Source organism: Ascaphus truei, chromosome 4 (assembly GCF_040206685.1).
Source record: "Ascaphus truei isolate aAscTru1 chromosome 4, aAscTru1.hap1, whole genome shotgun sequence".
Taxonomy (NCBI): Eukaryota; Metazoa; Chordata; class Amphibia; order Anura; family Ascaphidae; genus Ascaphus; species Ascaphus truei.
The window spans coordinates 245,769,168-245,788,684 of record NC_134486.1 but is presented as its reverse complement, the minus strand read 5'-3'; the positions used below and the strand labels follow the sequence as shown (position 1 = coordinate 245,788,684).

The following is a 19,517-nucleotide window of genomic DNA, read 5'->3' as shown; positions in this document are numbered from 1 at the left end:
CGGAGTTTACATGTGATGCAGAGCTTATAATCAAAGCAGAGTAGAGCAGAGAAGGAAACAAATAAAATAGGACATATTGGAACATTTGGTATAGGTGTATTGTACTCAATATAATGTACAAATTGTACTTAATGTAATGGATTCAGGATTGTACAGTAATATCATTGAAGTGGGTGATGAAATGGTGAGCCCTATAGAAATGTAATACTCGTTTTAGAGTTCTCTCATCAGTTATAACAATCAAAAAAGAAAGCGGCTTCACGATTACGTGCAGTGACTGCAGTAAGTGCCCTCCCTACACATGCTTGGATGTTTAGAGAGAGAGGTGCAGGAAAAGAAGGGAAGAGGTGCAGGTAGAAGGAAAGTCAAGACATACAAAGGATAATACTGGGAAAACTAAAGGCAATAAAGGATTAGAGCTATTTGTTTATATCCCAGAATTATGCAACGTTTTCATTCATATTAAGCTTTTCAGTGCCGGATGGTCTTCCCACCTTTCCTCCAGGAAGCCGGTAACTGGAGACGATAAGCCACGGTGCTAATTTTCTGAATGAGAGAGAACGTTCTTCTAAAAACGTAGGAGCAAACATCTTTGGGGTGTTATTTTAAAGACAGCCACACCCGATCACACAATTGATACACTGGAGCGGGAGTTCAATAACGATCTGTGAACTTATTGTATCTGGTTTTTGCTTGATGCAATTGAATTGTTAGACTCTGGTGAATCTTTTGCAGTGTGGATACAAGGTAGGAGATGGCTGGGACTGGAGATCTTTCCTTTTCAGATGGAAGCTTTTATGGGTGGTATGCGAAGGTGGCAAAGAATAGACTACGGTTGATAGACATATGTCAGGAATTGTTATAAGAGAATTCTGCAGTTGCTAGAAACGTGGTCCAGTCTGACTGGTGTGTGTTAGTAAAACACTGAAGATAATGTTCCAAGATTTGGTTCAGACATTCATTTTGTCCGTTAGGATGTTAGTTATAGCCAGACGTCAGTGATTTTTGAATATGCCGTAATCGACACATCGCCATAATTATCGTACTAGGGAGGTCACGTAAATTTTATACTTCTTTTAAGAAAACCTTGGCCAGACCTTGAACTGTGGGCAAATGAGGAAGTGGCACAAAGTGAGCAAGTTTTGAAAATGAATCAATGATTGTTAGAATTATCACCTTCAGTGGGGCGGAGGGGGTGGGGGTAATTCTACAATAAAGTTGACAGAGATACAGGACCAGGGTAGGATTGTCAATCGATTGTAGTAATCCTGCTAGTGGTTGTTGCGTTTGTTTCATTTGTGCACAAGTTTCACAGGAACTAATGAATATTAGATTCATGCTGAAGACTAAAAATGTTCAGTAGCCTGTCTTACACAGTGAAGAAATGCGTTGCATATTTTGACTGCGGCCAGTACATGTGAAGGAAGTAGAACCAATTTGGAAGATATCAGTAATGTCATGGGTGGATCTTTACGTGAAAGAGCATCCACTTTTCTATTGTTCTTTCCTGGTTTGTAAGTTATATTGAATTGGAAATGGGAAAAGTATAAGGCCCAGTGAGTCAGAAGTTAATTGGAACAGTGGGCAGTCTGTAAATGTGTTAACTTCTTATGATCAGTCCATACTTCCACCACATGTAGAGATATCACATCTGTGGACGGGGTGGCGACTCCTGTATGGCCTGAATCTTTAGTTCATCCATAGCTATTCTGGAGGCCAAGATCACATACCTCATATATTCAATTTGTGGCTGATAAAACAAAAAAAGTCAAGCTTGACATACAATTGAAAACATGTAGGTGGCTCAATACCTCCTTGACATGGCTTCTGTGTAGTTGTGGGTCACTAGAGAAGATGAGAATGTTATCAAGATATACCACAAGGAACTGATCTAAAATGTCCTGAAAGATATTGTTTTAGAAATGCTGAGAGATGGCAGGAGTATTGCAAAGACCAAAGGGCATAACCCGATATTCGAAGTGTGCGAACCGTGTTCAGAAGGCTGTTTTCCATTAATCGTTAGCTCATATGCAAACAAAGTTATAGGCCCCACAAAGATCCAATTTAGTAAAGACCAAGGTGTCCTTTACTTGTTCCAGCAGTTCTGGAATTAGCAGAAGTGGGTATCTCTTCTTGATGGTGATCTCATTCAGAGCACGGTAGTCTATACACGATCTCAAGTTTCCCTATTTTTTAGGAAGAAGAAATAGGGGTGCCCCAGCGGGAGACTTAGACGGAGTAATAGACTTAGACGGAGTAATAAACCCTTTTTCCAGGTTTTCATTTAGGTATTTGCGCAATACTTCGGTCTCTGGATCGGACAGCAGGTAAATATGATAAAGGGGAATTGTAGCACCAGGTATCAGGTTAATGGGACATTCATATTCCTGGAGGTAACGTCTCAGCATCCTTTGTGGCAATTACACCCTGAAAGTCAAAATATATAGCAGGTAGCAAGTTTGCTACCACCTTATTTTAAATCAAACAAGAAACATTCTGTACGGGATCAGGGGGTGGTGAAATAGGTCTTCACAGAAAACAATTCTGGGGACAGAAGGTAGAAGAGAAAATTCGGGTTCTCATAGTCCAGTCAATAACAGGATTATGCAACCTAAGCGACTGCAAATCAGGAATGACAGGAAAATTAGGAGCCAAGATTATATCCAAATAAATGTACTCTTGGTGATTAAGAGAGGCCAGGAGGAGTGGAATCATTTCCATTGTAATGGGTCAATATTTAATGGAGATCCATCAATCGACTCCACTGGTTCAGCTTGATTGTTCTTTAATAGCAGAATTTGGTGTTCCTGTACATAATGTTCATTGATTACATTTTCCAAAGCCTGAATCAATGAAGATGTCTACTTGATAAGGAGACAGACCAGGACGATGTAACATCACGGATAACGTCAAAAGTGAAAAGGTAGCAACTCTATCAGGAGAAGGTTGACCAGGTATAGTCACTTTTGGGGAAGAATCATTATTACTTGATGGAACCTATTCATCATTGAGCGTCTTCATTTCCTGACCTGCATAGTTGTCTCTCCTCCAGTTCCAAGGGACCCCTGGTAAATCCAATCTGCATAGGTTCAGGCATCTCGATAATCTTGCCTAGTAACTTCAGGGTGTATATCTGAGCGTACTAGCGCAGGGTGACATCTTTACATTCTGTGTTCCCCCAGCCTGATGTCAATATGGCGCATGTGGTCTACCATTGCAGAAACAAATCTTTGGATGGGCGACACAAACTAGATCTTCTTTGAGATCATCTCTTAGTCTACATCTGAAACATCGTAGATTGTGCACTATTGGTCCAATCGGTCTCAGCCAAAGTTTTGATCTTGAATATATGTCGATAAATCACTAAAGCATTGTCAAAGTTCCAGAAGAGCATATTCTGCTGTCTGGCTAAAAGCTCTGCAGTCGAAAGCTTTCTGAAACTCAGTATAATTTTCCAAAAGTGAACTACTCTGAGCAAGTAGTGGTGCAGCCCACATATGAGTATCCCCCATCAGTTTAAAGAGGATGAACACAAATTTAGCTTGACCGGCCAGAAAAATGGTCTGACGAAAACGAAAATGTATTTCACACTGGTTAAAAAAACCTTGACATTTGTCTGGTTTCCCATCAAAGCGGTTAGGAATGGGTTAGGTCAGTACTGGAACAGCAGGGCGAACGATCACCGTACCAGAGTCACCTGTATTTTTACAGCAAGGGTGGCAGTCTGAAGCATAACATTTTCCACTCGTACAGTGATGACTTCACCATGCAGGTACTGCAGTGCATGGCGGATCTCCTGTTTGTCAGCCATGTCTCTCCAGGTGGATGGAGTCTATTCTTGGCTTCACAAACTGTCAAGGTTCGAAAGAGAATCCATGGGGACAGTCAGTAATACTGGATCAATAGGGATGCTCATTGGTAGCTGGAACCAGGAGTCCAGATCCCTGGTGCAACGTAGGAAGAGAGTTCAAGAAGGAGCAGGCAGATGCGGTAGTCAGAAGATCTAAGGTCAGGGCAGGCAATAAACAGGAGAGGAGTTCATCAAGCCAAAGGTCAGAGCAGGGAGCAAGCAGCAGAGTAATAGGGCAAGCCAGAATCGATAACAGGTTTTCACAAGAGCCAGCAGCAAGTCTGGGTGATTCCTAGCAGCAATGAAAAAGAGAACCTGCCTCCAGGATAGCAAGCTTGTTGTGAAGTATTTTTATAGGCTGTGGGAAGTCATGTGGTATACTCAGTATAGCTGTTTAACAAGATCCTGTATAGAATGATGCAGTCCCTATGTGCGGGTCCTTACACTAAAAAATAAGTAGAGGCAAATGACATACAGTGTACATCATAAGGGCCCCTGGGGTGGCATTTTTCTTGATGCACAGTACACCGGACGTGATTAGGGCACTGAAGAGGTTAAACATCTTTGAAAGGGGCCTTTTCCATATCCGTTAAAGCAGCCAATTGTGACTTTAATAGCTATTTTAACCCGATAGCAGCCCGATCGCTAGCTTCGGCGGATATAGAATAAGCCCCATAGTGTTGCTGAGCAGAGATTGGTTGATATCAAAACTACTAGGATAAAAAGGATTGGATGAGGTGTAAGGTGGCTTATGGCTTAGCACTGCTTAGTTTATTTGTCCTGATATGTTTACCTTGAGACACAGAGAGTTCTGCTAGTTTCTGTGAGAGTTCAGAGCTCTCTGCTCCAGCTGGGGAACCCAGGATGTCTGGTAAGGCATTTCGGCGACCGGCTCTTTCTGATGCCGCAAAATCTGTTTCCCCGGGCTCCACATCAGTCATTTCTGACCTCTGTCTTCATAGCAACATCTATAATTGGACACAGAGAAAATGTACATAATTTTTAGGCATCGTGAAAATAGAAATAAAATATTGTACAATAGTTAAGTATAGAGTATCTTCTCAATATGGGTATGTCTTTAAAGAGAGCATCAGGCAGGCAAGACCCTTATAGTAATAAGTTCATATGGGATTTAAAGTAATTTCACAGAGAATGCTCCCATCATGTAAGCTGAGGAGTATGGTAAAGCACAAACAGTACAATGTTGGTTGTACATGAAAGTAAAATAATAATGCTATAAATTACTTACATGGGCAGAGGGGGTTATTTATGTTGTAGATTAAAAAAAAAAAAAAAAAAAGCATATGCAAAACAACACACATGCTAAAGTAACACAACATGAATTCAAGGGTATGTAATTTAGACAAATGCTAACTGTGGGTGGATAGATTTTTTTGTGTTCTACTGAGTTTTTCATTTACCCAGTATAGTGGGAGCCAAATAGATTCAATAGGCGACAATATATCAACATATTAGTTTAGATAATTGATTTAAAAAACCATCAGGTAATAGGTTCACTACAGGCAAAGTATAATGGGTTTCGAGACGGACCTTCACCTTTTTGTGGGGGCGGTGCTCTGTGTGCTCAAAATACCCATATAAAAAAAAAAGGAGAGAAAATGCCGAGAACGTTAAAAGAGCACTCCATGACCTCCACAAAATAATTTAATATTTTAATCTATAAGAATTGAAAATAGCAACACTTGATGCAGGGTTGCAGTTCAAGTACCAAAACCTAATATAAAATATGGGGAAATATATATATATATATATATATATATATATATATAACATAGCAAACTACATACATCAACATACGTAATGTCTAAAATCACTACTAATATACTACAGAAAAACACAATTACAAAACCGGCAGAAACAGTGCTTCTGGAGGGTCAAAAATAAATGTACAGTAACTCTCAAACTGACCAGATCATATGTGAGATGAAATACGAGAACTGGGGAAAGTCACATATGCAAACCAACTCTTATGGGTTATGAGATCTGAAGGATATCTGCGGCCGGCCAAGTTGTCCATCATCATGAACTCCAATTTAGACATTAGGCAGGCAGATTCCGCATAACACAGCCATCTTATTCTTGGAGATATTCAGCTCTTCCACCCTGTGACATCTCCAAACGGACATATGTAGTGGTCATATTAAAGATGACCATCGTCATGTTTTATTTCGCTGCCTGCCCCTTCACGCCTGGAGCCAGCTGCCAGAGCTCCAGTGAATATGGGGTGTTACTTAAACATACATCAATCAGAGAGGTTTCAAGAGTTCATTTAGACCAGGGGTGGGCAACGTAATGCAAAGGCCGTAAGTGTGACCTGTCAGCCCCCAAAAGGGCAGCACATAGACGTTTGTCATATAACCTCGCCGATCTCCACATATAACCGCTACCTAGAACTCCTATTGCCTCATATAACCGCTCCGTATAACATTTCTCCATCCCCCTCTCTGCGCTGATCTCTCTCTTTCTCCTCCCACCACTCTCTCTATTTTTGCTCTCCCAGTCTTACAGTTCACCCCTCTTTCTCAGTGTTCCACAATTCTCTCTCACTATGTCTCCCCCACCTAACTCTGTCATTACGGCTCCATTTGTTGCTCTATCCCCATGTGTTGCTCCGCCTGTGCTTGTAACACCGTCTCCCTCATGTTCATGAGACTGGCTGAACGTTACAAGAGAGGAAGGAACCTGGGAGAGATGAGGCTGGGGGCTGCTGGAGACGTCCCTGTGGGTTGCCTGTTGCCCACCAGTGATCTAGGAGTTGGGGAGGGAGAAAGGAAGGGGAGAGGGAGGGGGAAAAGAGGGCCGGGGTAGAAGGGAAGAAGAAAGGGAGGAGAGAGAACGGGGTTGGGGGAGGGAGGGGAGAAAGGGAGGGGGGAGATAAGGGGAGTGGGGAGAAGGGAGAGAGAAATAATGGGGGAAGATCGAGTGAGAGAAAGGGAGTGGGAGAGAGAAAAGGGAGGCATGTAGGGGAGATGCAGGTGAGAAGAGCATGTGATGGAGAAGCTGGTGAGGAGGGGAGCTTGTCACAGAGAATCTGGTGAGGAGCTTGTGGGGGAGAAGCTGGTGAGGAGGGGAGAAGCTGGTGAAGTGGGAGCCAACATATTGCAGTATCCGTGGATTGGATTCTACAAATCCGTCAATGGGTTGCGGAATCTGGAGTGTATTGATAATAATAATAATAATAATAAACGCAAAATGCAAATCACCCTTTTTCAGATTGATCCGCTGAAATACGTGGACCAAAGGAACCAGTCAATCCGCTGCGGATCCGAATTCGCCCAAAGAATTCACCCATCTCTAGTAAGGACACTGCATTTGAAATTTGTAAACCCAGTTCAAATAGCAGTGTAAGATTCTTGCTATAAATAACTCTCTGTACTAAAAGTAGGTTGTAAGCTTTTTAGGCAGGGACTCATTGTGCCTGCAAAGTTCTATTTACAGCATCTATAAAAAATAAAAAAATCAATTTCTTTACATAATATATTAAAACTGTATGAGTTATGCTTTTAAAAAAAACACACACACACACACACACACACACACACACACACACACACACACACACACACACACACACACACACACACAAACCAGACAATGCTTATGAACATTGTGAAGTACCAGGTGAGTTTTACTGCCTGCATCTGTCCCTAACCTCTTCCTTGTCCAGTTTACTGACTTTTTAGTGAATCATCTGACATGCAGGTTTTTTTTTTTATAAATCTGCATACGAACATCCTTTATGCATGAGTGGGTTAGACTAGAGCAAACAGGATAAATAATCCCAAACTGTGATTTGTTTAATAATTGGTATGCTTGGGTGTAAGTCTGAATATAATTTCATCTGATGTAGAAATCCATACACACAGCTGACCCAATAGGCGTCTTGCTTTTCAATTCTACATTACTTAGTACATGTGCTATCCAAGTGAGTCCCAGCAAGAGACAATTTAATGATCAAAAAAACAGAGTTAATCACAGGGTGCCTGGAAAAGCAATGATTTAATGCTCCAAGGCAGCAGGAAAGTGCCTAAAGAAAAAGACAACCTTGCATGCAAAACGGATCACCATGTCACACCAAAGGGTGAGAATACCGGCTACAATAAAAATAATTGTGTATCTAGCCATGTAGATACATATAGTTATGGCTAGTCAAAGCCTTATTAATAATTATTAATAAAAGTACATTTATATTGGCTACTTACACAATGTGTTTCTGAGAGCACACTATTTGTGAAGAGTAATAAAGAGATATACAACAGATATCAGTAGATAGAACAAAACTAAATTAGATAGACATGGGGTGAGCAAACATTTTATGCCGAGCCCCCCTTTTCATCCATGACATTTCTCGGGCCCCCCCTGCCTGATGTAGTAATCAAAATCACATCAAGAAAAAAAACAAAATCACATGAAGAAAAAAAAACCTTTATTAAACGGTATACAATGTAAATACAAATATGTCTAAATACTTACATATTTCAACAGCTCGCGCTTGCAAAGTTAGGCTGCATCCATGCTGCCGCTGAAAGCGGTGACATCACATGCATAATTTTGCAAGCACGAGCGGGGGGGCATGGATCGGGGCTATTTCTGGGTGTGTTTGTGTGGCTGTGTGTGTGTGTGTGCGCGTGTGTGAATTGACTGCTGCTGAGCGTGCTTCAAAGTCAATTTTGTTTGTCTCCCCAAGCGCCAAGCTTGGGAGAGCGTACGCCCCCAGTTTGTGCACCGCTGCGTTCAATCACAACACAGACACAGCACACAATCACAACACAGACACAGCACACATACTCAATCACAAAACACACACACCCAGACACAACACACAACCAACACAGACAACAGACACACATACTCAATCACAACACACACAATCACAACACACACAAACACAACACACACACTCAATCACAACACACACTCAATCACAACCAATACACACACCACACACTCATATCACAACACCCACCACACACACTCAATAACAACCAACACAGACACAACACACACATCACAACACACAATCACAACCAACACACACATATCAAAACACAGACACAATCACACACTCAATCACAGCACTCACCACAACACACACACACACACACCACATCACAACACACCCCACACACATATCACAACCAACACACACTCAATCACAACACAATCACAACACAAACAAACACACACACATATATCAAAACACAATCACACACTCAGTCACAACACACACCACACACTCACCACAACACACACACACCTCAATACACAGACACACACAATATCACAACACACCACACACTCAATTACAACCAACACAGACAATACACACACTCATATCACAACCAACACAGACAACACACTCAATCACAACACACTCCCCCTCCCCAGGTAAAAGTACTACTACTGTACTGCAAGCTGCGGTCCCCCATGCTGCTGAACACTGGAGCGAGTAAACAGACAGGAAGAGAAGGAAGGCTTGTGTCTGTGTGCAGAGAGAAGCCCCGCCCCCTCGGCAAGCACAGAGAGCAGCAGCACGGAGCTTATCAGCTGCTTGGCCGCCAGTGCACTGCGCTGCTCTGCCCGCCCCCAGGTTTCGGCGCACAGCCTGCACCCTCCCCTAAATAATTTGAGGGGGGGGGCGCCCCCCAGTTTGCGCACCGCTGATAGACTACTAATCCCTAATGCTAGACGCCCACACAGTCATCTCAAACAAGGGTGTTAACAAACAATTACAAAAGTAAAGGGAAGTTCCCCTAGCCTTGATGGTAAACGGGTACTGTATCTGTACTAGGAGACTGACACCAGCAATATGCAGAACAAGTAATGTAGTATAAAAGCAAAATACTGTATTGTGTTTGATAAAAAGTACAAAAACGTACAAACTCACAAAAATACCTCATGAGAACAGTAATGACAAATACATAATAAGAAGTAGTAAAGAACGCAAACTGAACCAAAATAATTTCCTCATAAAGAGCTTGTGGCCAAAATGTTGGGTCCGTTTGTATGTGTGTGTCAGTCTTCATTACTAAACTACAGTTTGCTGATGATGTGTGCAATATCTTTCACTTCTCATAGAGCTAGCTTTTTACCATTTAATAAACGTTTGCCCTGGATACCAGCTCTAAAAAGATGCATTGAACTAATGTCAAAGTCAGAGTAGGAAGGAACTATTTCCGTCAGTGGATATTCACAGTTGAGTGCAAATAGCCGCACGGCTATTCACAGTTGAGTGCAAATAGCCACACGGCTATTCGCACTCAGTAGAACTTAACTGAGTGCGAATAGCCGAGCTTTTATGAACAGGTTTCTATGCCTTAATTCACTAGAAAACAATCAGAAAGTCTTATAGCTCAGTGGTTATGCTGCAGGCCATTAGTGTAGTGGACCAGAGTTCGATTCCTGGCAGGGATGTTTATTTTTTTCCATTTTTCTTTCTACTGAGTGCGAATAGCCGTGCGGCTATTTGCACTCAACTTAACTGAGTACGAACAGCCGAGCTGCTATGAACACTGTAATGTCAGTAGGTTTCTATGCCTTTATTCACTAGAAAACAATCAGAAAGTCTTAGGGCTCGTTCAGGGAGGCAGCTGAGGACTCGGAGGGGGGGCGTGCGGGAGGCAGTGCTGGGAGTTTGCTGGCGACATGTGATTATCCCCCAGCTGACTTTTCAGCGTTGGGGAGGGGGCGGGGCTACAGGCGGCAGGGTTAAAGTATCCAAGCTGCAGCCATGAAATCATTCTGAAGAATGATTTCATTGGCTGCCTTGGTCCCTGTGACGCGGCTTCAGCTCCAAGAAACGAAATTTTCGTTTACTGAGCTGTCGTCAGCGGCAACGCCTGGCTTCGGAGGCAGGGCAGTAGCTACCTTGAAAAAAAGTATTCAAATTGAATACTTTGTTTCTCACTGCAGCAAGCACGTCAGCACGCCCTCCCTCCGAAGCCAGCACGCCCTCCCTCCGAAGCCAGCACCCTGAACGAGGCCTTATAGCTCAGTGGTTATGCTGCAGTCCGTTAGCATAATGGACCAGGGTTCGATTCCTGGCAGGGATGTCTATTTTTTCAATTTTATTTTCTACTGAGTGCGAATAGCCGTGCGGCTATGAACACTGTAATGTCAGTAGGTGTTTCGCACAGCTATTCGCACTCAGTAGAAAAAAAAATGGAAAAAAATAAACATCCCTGCCAGGAATCGAACCCTGGTCCACTACGCTAATGGCCTGCAGCATAACCACTGAGCTATAAGACTTTCTGATTGTTTTCTAGTGAATAAAGGCATAGAAACCTGTTCATAAAAGCTCGGCTATTCGCACTCAGTTAAGTTCTACTGAGTGCGAATAGCCGTGCGGCTATTTGCACTCAACTCTGAATATCCACTACCACTATTTCCCTTCAAGTATTTTTGCATTTGTTGTCCTGGACTCGGTTCTTTCAGTCTTTGTGTTCCTGCTACTTCCTACCTTTAGAGAAAATGATATTCACAATAGCTTACACTACAGGCGGAAGCTTGGAAAGCCCGTATTCCATACTGACAGCGCCCAAGTACAAGGGATTGCAAGAAGAGCAGGTGAATGGTGAGGCTGTAGAGAACTAGATGCACCTGTCTAATGTAATCAATACAAGAGTCAACACAATGATTCCTTCCATAAACTCGTTGTGACCTTTACATCTGTCTTTACCTTGTGTTCTCTCCTCTGGGCTATATTAAACCCGGTTTGAAAAGAAATGCAGATTTAAATCATAGCAAAAAAATCTACCTGGGTTTTCTCTACTTTTTGCCACAACTTTCCTTCATATCTATCTACTTTACCAATACAGACATGTAGGACTATGCATCAAGATCAATTTTGCCCTTTCCCCTCCTTAGCCAAGGGATTTGCTGTAGGCACCTGAAAGTTTGTTCATTGAAAACAAATCACATGCTCTGTTTTCACCCTGTTTATATCACTGACATTATCGTTATCATGGCCCCTGTGATCAGCTTTGATTTTACTTTCATTTCATTACATAAAGAAGGTCAATAGTAAAATGGTAACTCTGTGATCCATGTTTGAAGATGATGATTTTTGTGGCTGTTAAAAGGAAAAAAGACAATATGTTAAACATGCTATGCACATTTACTGTACTGTCATTGGCAGACAGAAGAGGGGTGCACAAACTAATGGAGCTGTGTGCCCCCCCCCTGATTGCTCCCCCCGGTGCTCGCACCCACCTTACCTTGTTTCCAGCGTCAAATGACGCCGTGGGGTCATGTGACGTCACATCGAGACCCCGCAGAGTCATTTGACGTCGCATTGCCAAGGCAATGGGTCATGTGACATCACGTCACATGGTCCTGCGGCGTAATTTGACACCGCGTTGCCATACAAATCTGAATCCCGGTAAGTGAGTTACAGAGGCCTCACGCGATCCCCCTCTGCAACTGCCCGCGGCCCCCAAGGAAAATCTTGTGCCTCCAGTTTGCGCACTCCTGATATAGAATATGCAATGATTGATACCTTTCCATAAAACTTATTTATAAAAATAAAGGGTAAATATTTAAAAATCGGGAGATCCCTCTAGCGAATAATAGCACGGTTCAGCTAAAAAAGTAATTCTAAGAATGGAGAGTGTGTTGCTTTTCAAAGTCCATTAGCATATTGTAGCCCTGTGTAAAATTAGGTTACATGCCTTTCCCATTCTGTGCTGTAATTCCTGTTAAGAGGGTAGGTTTGCCAAAAGTCATCATGGAGGTTTGCTCTCAACCCCCCTTGTGATGTGTAAGGTGTAGCAAAGGAAGTGACAGCATGCTCTGTGTCCACTGTTAGTGACTCAGGGGTGGGCCTTCTGGAATCTATATATTACGCATCACTTCCTAAAGTTAGACTGTTCATCCTGGGTTCAAGCCTGTCTGCAGAGTTCAAGTGTCTGGTGCAAGAGCTGTGAGTCTGTGCAGCTCAAGTGGCAGAGTGACAAGCTGACCCCACACTGTGTCCAGGGCTCTGGCACAGCTGGTAGTCTCTCTTAGGGGAGAGGTGGCAGAAATATCCCTGGCTCTATTACAGAGTCAGGAGGGAACTTCCTTATGATGTGCAGCTATATGATGTGCGGCTAAGTACCGGCCGCTATGACGGGCAGTCTGCCATGCAAGATGCAAATAAAGATGCCCTTAATTCAAAGACCCTTCTTGCCTGAGACTGGAGTTATTCAGGAAGAAGATGCACACAGGAGTTCTCTTCCAGAAACTCCTCCCTGCTATCATGGGGATCTGGAAGGGATGGAGGAGCTGTACCAACTGTGAGTAGAACTCAGAACTACCTCATACGCCTGTCATGGTGAAATCCCCACTACCAACGAGCCGGAAGACTCAGGAGTCCTGTGAGCCAGCAGGTGCACCATACTACACTAACATGTAACTGGGGGCAGATCATGCACATAGGGGCCCATAGGAGATTGGGTGGGCCTCGTACCTTTACAATATATTAAAACTTTAAACAAGAACATTTCTTTTTTTCCCGAACCATCATTGCTAATTCTGCATTAAGTAAGATATGGATTCTTAAAAACAATGTACTCAAAAGGGGCTATTAATCACGCTTTCACTGCTAGAGAGGATGTAATGCATTACAGATCCCTCTGGCAGCTAAAGGGTTACAGTGTGAGAGTGCTGGTCGGATCTGATGCACTGGTGAGTCTCCCATTCAAGTCACTGGGATTTTCTGAGTAGGTAGTGTCTGATCTGCACTATCACACTGCAGCTTGTGTGAATATTCCTTCTTTCATTATCGATTATACAGCTTTATTTGCATCAATTTTTTTCTAACGCGCTACTCGCCAAGAAACTCAGTACTAGAGCGCGTGTAGGAACTTAGGGAGGGCAACCATCTCAGACCTACAACCCGGGACCTACCGAAAGAAAACATATACTAGGGGGAACAACAAAGAACACCAACAAAAGGTGGGCAACACAAATGGGAGCAGGAAAGCTAGCTGCAAGGGTCTGTTTGCCATGCTTTGTTTAAAAAGAAAGGTTTTTCATTCCTTTTTGAATGTTGGAGTTTATATTGTTAGCGCTGAGGGAGTATAGCAATTCAGTACAAACACATGCAAAGAAAACAGAAAATCCCTTTCAATACAGATACAGCACTTTTCAGCACTTCCCCTTAGTCGATTTCCCTTCACACCCTCTTGTTCTGTCATTCCGCCTTTTCATAATAGTTCTGCTATCCTGTATTTACACCTACACATCATAGCAGACATGAGGAAGTACTTTACTGAAGAGAAAGTAGACTATTCCAACGGAAGTAGTGAAACCTAGTATAATAAGGGAAGTCAGCAATTATTGGAATAGATGCTGAAATACAGTAAGAAAATGGTCAAAGAAATGTAAGCTTTTACAGGAGCTTAGGAAAAAGAGAAGTGCAGATTAGATGGAAGTGGTCCTTATCTGCCATATATGGCATCTGTTATGTTTGTGTACATCGCTAGTTACTGTCCATGAGACAGACACGCTGAGCAGAGTTGGGGAGTATAGAACCATCCCGAGTTCTGGAACCTAAATGAGTATGGATAGTGGGGTCAAGTTCTGGGGTCAGCGCAGAATGCAGTGGCTTAGTTGAGGTCACGGTTCCAAGGTCAGGGCAGGAGAGGCAGAATTGTCATGGTCACGGTTCCAAAGTCGGGGCAGGAGAAAGGCAGAGTAGTCGAGGTGACGTTGCCAAAGGCCACGGCAAGAGACATGGCTGGAACATGGCTGAAACAGCCAGTGTCTGGGAGCACATGGGTAAGGTACCTTGCTCAGGCAACGACTGAGTGGGAATGACAGTCATTTAAAAAGCACGGCCAGGTACAATGAATTGCCCTTTCAATCTTAGGCTTTCTTCCTGAAAGGGAAGGGAAGACAGGAAATACCAGGAAGCAAGATTGCCACAGGGACTTCAGAGTGGGAGAGTAAAGTCACTTTCCTGTTGACAGCCATCTTGGTAGAGGCAAAGGAAATCAACTTGAAATCTCAGCTATATTGATTGAGGCAACGAAACCGAAGATATCAGACTTTCAAGGACGTGTCAGTACCAAATGGGAATGGCCACAATGGCAGGTCCTGACAGCATCCCTCATTTCGCCACTGCCAAAAAAAGCAGACATATTTCACCTACTATATTCCAATTATTCATCCTCATCGCCAGTATACCCTACTTTAGCGCCTCCTCAAATTCAACCTCCCAAATTCTCAGCCTCCTCATCAATACTCAACATCCAAAGCTGCCTCTCTTTGCTGAAATCTCACATCCACAAACCACACCAACCCTCTCACCAACTAGATTCCATTCCTGTCCACCCTGTTCAAGATATGTCATCAGTTCTCACCTTGTTCATCTCCACAAAGACATTTTAGAAGGCAAAGACACCAATCTGGTATCACTTCTGATTTCTTCGTCAGCTCATATAGATAATAGAATATATCTCTGTTATTCTCAAATTTAAAGATCCTTCTCTCTCCCAAAAATTAACCATACTGGAATTAGTCTTTGCTTTCAGATTATACAGAAATATAATGTGCTTGTCTTTTCCAACAGAAGAGAATAATTTGACCACTATCTATATAATTTAGTCAATTTGGGATATAGATACTGAGGTACTATTTTCTATGACTACCATCACTCATTTTAAGCAGAAGCCGCAGCTGCTCATTGCCAATTAAATCTCAACCTAGGCTGAAGCACCTTGGACAATGAGCTATTCTGCCGCCACTTAGCTGGCATAAAAGCAGCCGCATGTCAGTTATGTGGCAATTTCTTCCTTCTAATCCGCCCCCCCCCCTGTCCATTCAAGATTCTCAACTCACTTCTCCAAAAATTGCCCCCTCTCCTCAATATCTCATGCACTATGCCCACTCCTTCAACTGACCTCCTTCTAACCGACAAATGGGGCAGGACCATTCAATATTTATTCTCCAGTCTGCAATAATTTCAACACTCAGGGATGCTGCTACAGCATATGTTACCTCTTACATATTTGTTCCAATTGCAGGCAAGCCCACACAAAGACTTTATGCACGAAACAGCTTTCTACAGATCCATGATTAGGACGCCCCTGAGTCAACGTCTCTGCATTGACAAATGACTTGAAATACCATCCCTCTCAAGACTTAGGGGCCTATTCAGGTAGTTTCGATAAGTGACTTAATACATGTTAAGTGCACATGTTCTAAACCAGATGCTGTCACGTTTCTCAGGTGTCTCAAGTGTGCTCATTTTTATGCACAAGGAACATTGAACTGGCAACCAGAAAATGGAAATGGTCTGCATTTAAAGCAACAATACTGCTTTCCCCCTTTTTTCTTATTTTTAGATGTAAAGATGGGGCAATGTATAATTCTACATTCTTACCTATGCTGGCAATCGTTTTGTCCTCCTCTTAGAAATCTGTCAAAATCCTGATTGTGTGCCGAACATAATGGCTGCCTTTCAGTTTACATCAATCCTTCAGTCAGTATACCTCAGCAGCTACAATGTATCCTGGTATTACTATGGTAATATTATCTATTGTTAGTTTACAGCTCAAACTGCTGGGAAAATTGGCAACAAATTATCACAAACAGGAAAGTGTTGCAAAGATCTTGTATGGCTTGGGAAGTGGGCTAAACCCTGTTATAGAAATCAAAGGATGCTTGAAAGTTGATTCAAATGGTATTAAAAGTTTAATTAAAATAAAGTAATTATTATCTAATACTACAGAACTTATTTATTAAAAAAAAAAAAAAGCCAAAGTATGCTGTGACAACAGCATTTCCCAGCATCTGGTTCAGTTTAATGCTAAAGCTGCTGTCCTGAATGGCAGTGATGTGAGTTCTAATACTGTTGGGTCTGACACTTCATTACAAGGGTATTTAAACTGATTGGACTTTATGATATATTTTAAGATGTGTTTTTATTTAAATATACTTTCCTCAAAGCCCCATTTCAGACTCTGGAGGGAAATTGCACATTCATGTCATTTTGCTTCTAAAGCAACTACAAACCTGAGCGGTATGTCATTTTTGTACCAAGCGTTATATCTTACTGAATATGCACTTTTACACAAACTTCATAGATTACGGTAGGAACATACCAACACGTTCGATGTTGCAGTGATAACATCGAATCTACTTGAATAGGGCCCCTAGTCTACTTCCTCGTCTCAGGCATCTCAGGGTTTCATTCATGTTTTTCTTCTATTCCCACCTCCACCAACGAATGCCCCAACCTCCTTTCAACAATACGTCAACCATAGTCGACCAACTCATCGACAAAGAGTTATCAAAAGGTTATATAGTAGGCCCTTTTCCCTCTCTGCCATTCCCATCTTAGTGAGTCAGCCCAATTGGTATAGCAACTAGAGTTTCCCTCAAAAAAAGGCTAATCATCGATTTATCAGCCCCACACTGCAAGACAGTTACAATTATCAACTCTCTAATTCCTTCCAAAAAAATATCTCTACAGTGTACTTGCAATCCACTACATCAAGCATCTCAGCAAATGTTCCTGATTATCCAAAGATATCTCAGTCGCCTTCATACAGTACTACTTCCTATTCACCCTTCTCTCTGGCATCTCCACGGCATCAAATGGCAGGATTACTACTATTTTTCTGTCCGCCTAACATTCGGCTCCAAAAGTAGCCCTAAACTGTTCAACCTACTGTATTCACAGAAACACTATGCTGGTTGCTACTCAATTCATCCCACTGTCCCATCGTAATTCATCTTCTTGACGACTTTCTCCTTATAGAACCCCCAGACACCACTTCAGGCAGTCTCAAAAAAATAATCAATCTATTCTACAAGCTCTTTGTTCCTCTGTTGCAAGACAAAATCATCACTCCTGTCACCTGAGTTCCAGGGAATTACCTTGGATTCCAGAGCCACCTTTGGGTAAACTCCATCACATCTAGAATTCAGTCAATTAATTCTCTATCAGACATTCCTGTTCAAGGCAAGAGTTCTGGTTACCCCAACTTCGCCCTGCATATCATTCGCCAAGGGTGCTTATTTATTTCATTCCTTTTCTCACTACTCTAATCCAGCTCAGACACTTCGCTACCCATTCTCATAAATTCTTCAGTTAGTCCGATCTATCAATGTAAACAAGCTTCCTCAACACTGGAATGGCTGTTCTCTATTTCCTCATGTTCTCATTTCCTGTTCTTCTCAAGTCTTCACAGGTGCTTTGCCATCACACATGGCTTCGCAGCCATTTCTCAAGACAAAATTATTCTCTGTTCAAAATGGGCCAATCCTTTCAGCTTGCACATGGGGCCATAACTGGACTCATCAAACAGTCCAATTTCATAAGGACAACAAAGCTAGCTCTGAAGTCCTCAGTAAAGCTAGATTATCTTCTTAATTCATTATGTTGTTTATGCAGAGATTGACATGGCTCTCTTTGTACCATAAATGTCATATTCACAGTAAATGTATTCCCGGAACTACCAACCTCTAAGCTGATGCCCTCTCGCTTTCAGTTAAAGGAATTCTTTCACCACCTACAGTACCTAATGTCAAACTGAATTCAACTTTACCCCCAGGCTTCAGGGACCTAATCATAACCTAAGTCTGTTCTCCTCACAATTTAACGCCCTTGCATCCAACCCTAGGAAAACCTACACTAGGAAAACCTACACTATCGCCTGGTCAAATTTTTATATTTTCCTATCCCTCATTCAACGTGCATCTCATCCGTTCTCCATGGAAGTCATTCCCATCTTCTCCACATAATGTTTTACAACCCTCAGCTATTAGTTAGCGACATCAAGCTTTACCTCTCAGGCATGCAGCATCATCTATCAGTCACCCAGAGAGGCCTTCTACTGTGGAAAATTCATCTGTCAAGTTACTCTTGAAAGGCTTCCAAACATTTGCTTCTCCAGTTCCCAAATGTCGCCTCCCTATTGAAGGTCCCCTCCTGCCAAATTCTAGCCACATACGCTTTCCAACCTCCTACCAATCTGGTACTATCAGCAGCCATCCATCCATATGGTTTTCTACAGATTCCTAAAACCAGGCTAGTTTATGGTCTCCACAAAATCAGCCCCCTTCCTTACAAAAGCAAACTTTGGGGGAAAAAACTATGACCACTCGAAAACTGATAATGCGTAACATTTGGTGTCAAATATTTAGTGAAGGCACTTCTCATGATCTTCCTGTCTCCCGAAATCTGAACGCTCCTCATCGACCATCAACCATTGACAACCAAGATATTTGTATCCTTTAAAACGATGACTTTTCGTTTTCAGGTCACTCCTTCCTCCTCATATCATCAAAAGATTGGCCAGATGAGATCTTTCTGCCTCAAGTATGACATTCCCAATCCAGTATCAGAAATGCATCTCACTTATTGCACTTTTCTTAAGTCTATATGTTGAACCCTTTTTGGCCCTCTTTTGCAGGCTAACCCTCTCATACGCCCAGGCCAAAGTCTTTCCCCATCATTGTTCCCATCAGTCTACCCCTACTCCATTTTTTATTATCTGTATCCTGGAGTAGGCCCTATTTTTCAGGTTAACCCTCAGGTATTTTCAGGCCAAAGCGATTCCCTTCACCATTCCAATTAGTCCACCGAAGGTTGCACACACAATGATCCTTAATTGACACTTTCACTGTCCAAGGGGCCTACAATGCAATAGTTTCT

The 19,517-nt window shown here is 42.4% G+C and overlaps 1 protein-coding gene across 4 annotated transcripts in view; it reads right to left on the bottom strand.

The window, feature by feature from the left end:
* Positions 1–19,517, bottom strand: part of PKIB (cAMP-dependent protein kinase inhibitor beta) — a 194,194-nt gene that overhangs the window by 8,944 nt on the left and 165,733 nt on the right. For 3 of the 4 annotated variants that reach the window (XM_075597167.1, XM_075597166.1, XM_075597168.1), the window contains one exon: positions 4,644–4,818. In XM_075597167.1, the coding sequence (XP_075453282.1) occupies positions 4,644–4,791 (148 nt within the window). In that variant the 5' untranslated portion in view covers positions 4,792–4,818. Of the gene's footprint in view, positions 1–4,643; positions 4,819–8,344; positions 9,259–19,517 lie in introns of those variants that run through there. The other variant, XM_075597169.1, reaches the window with a different exon arrangement.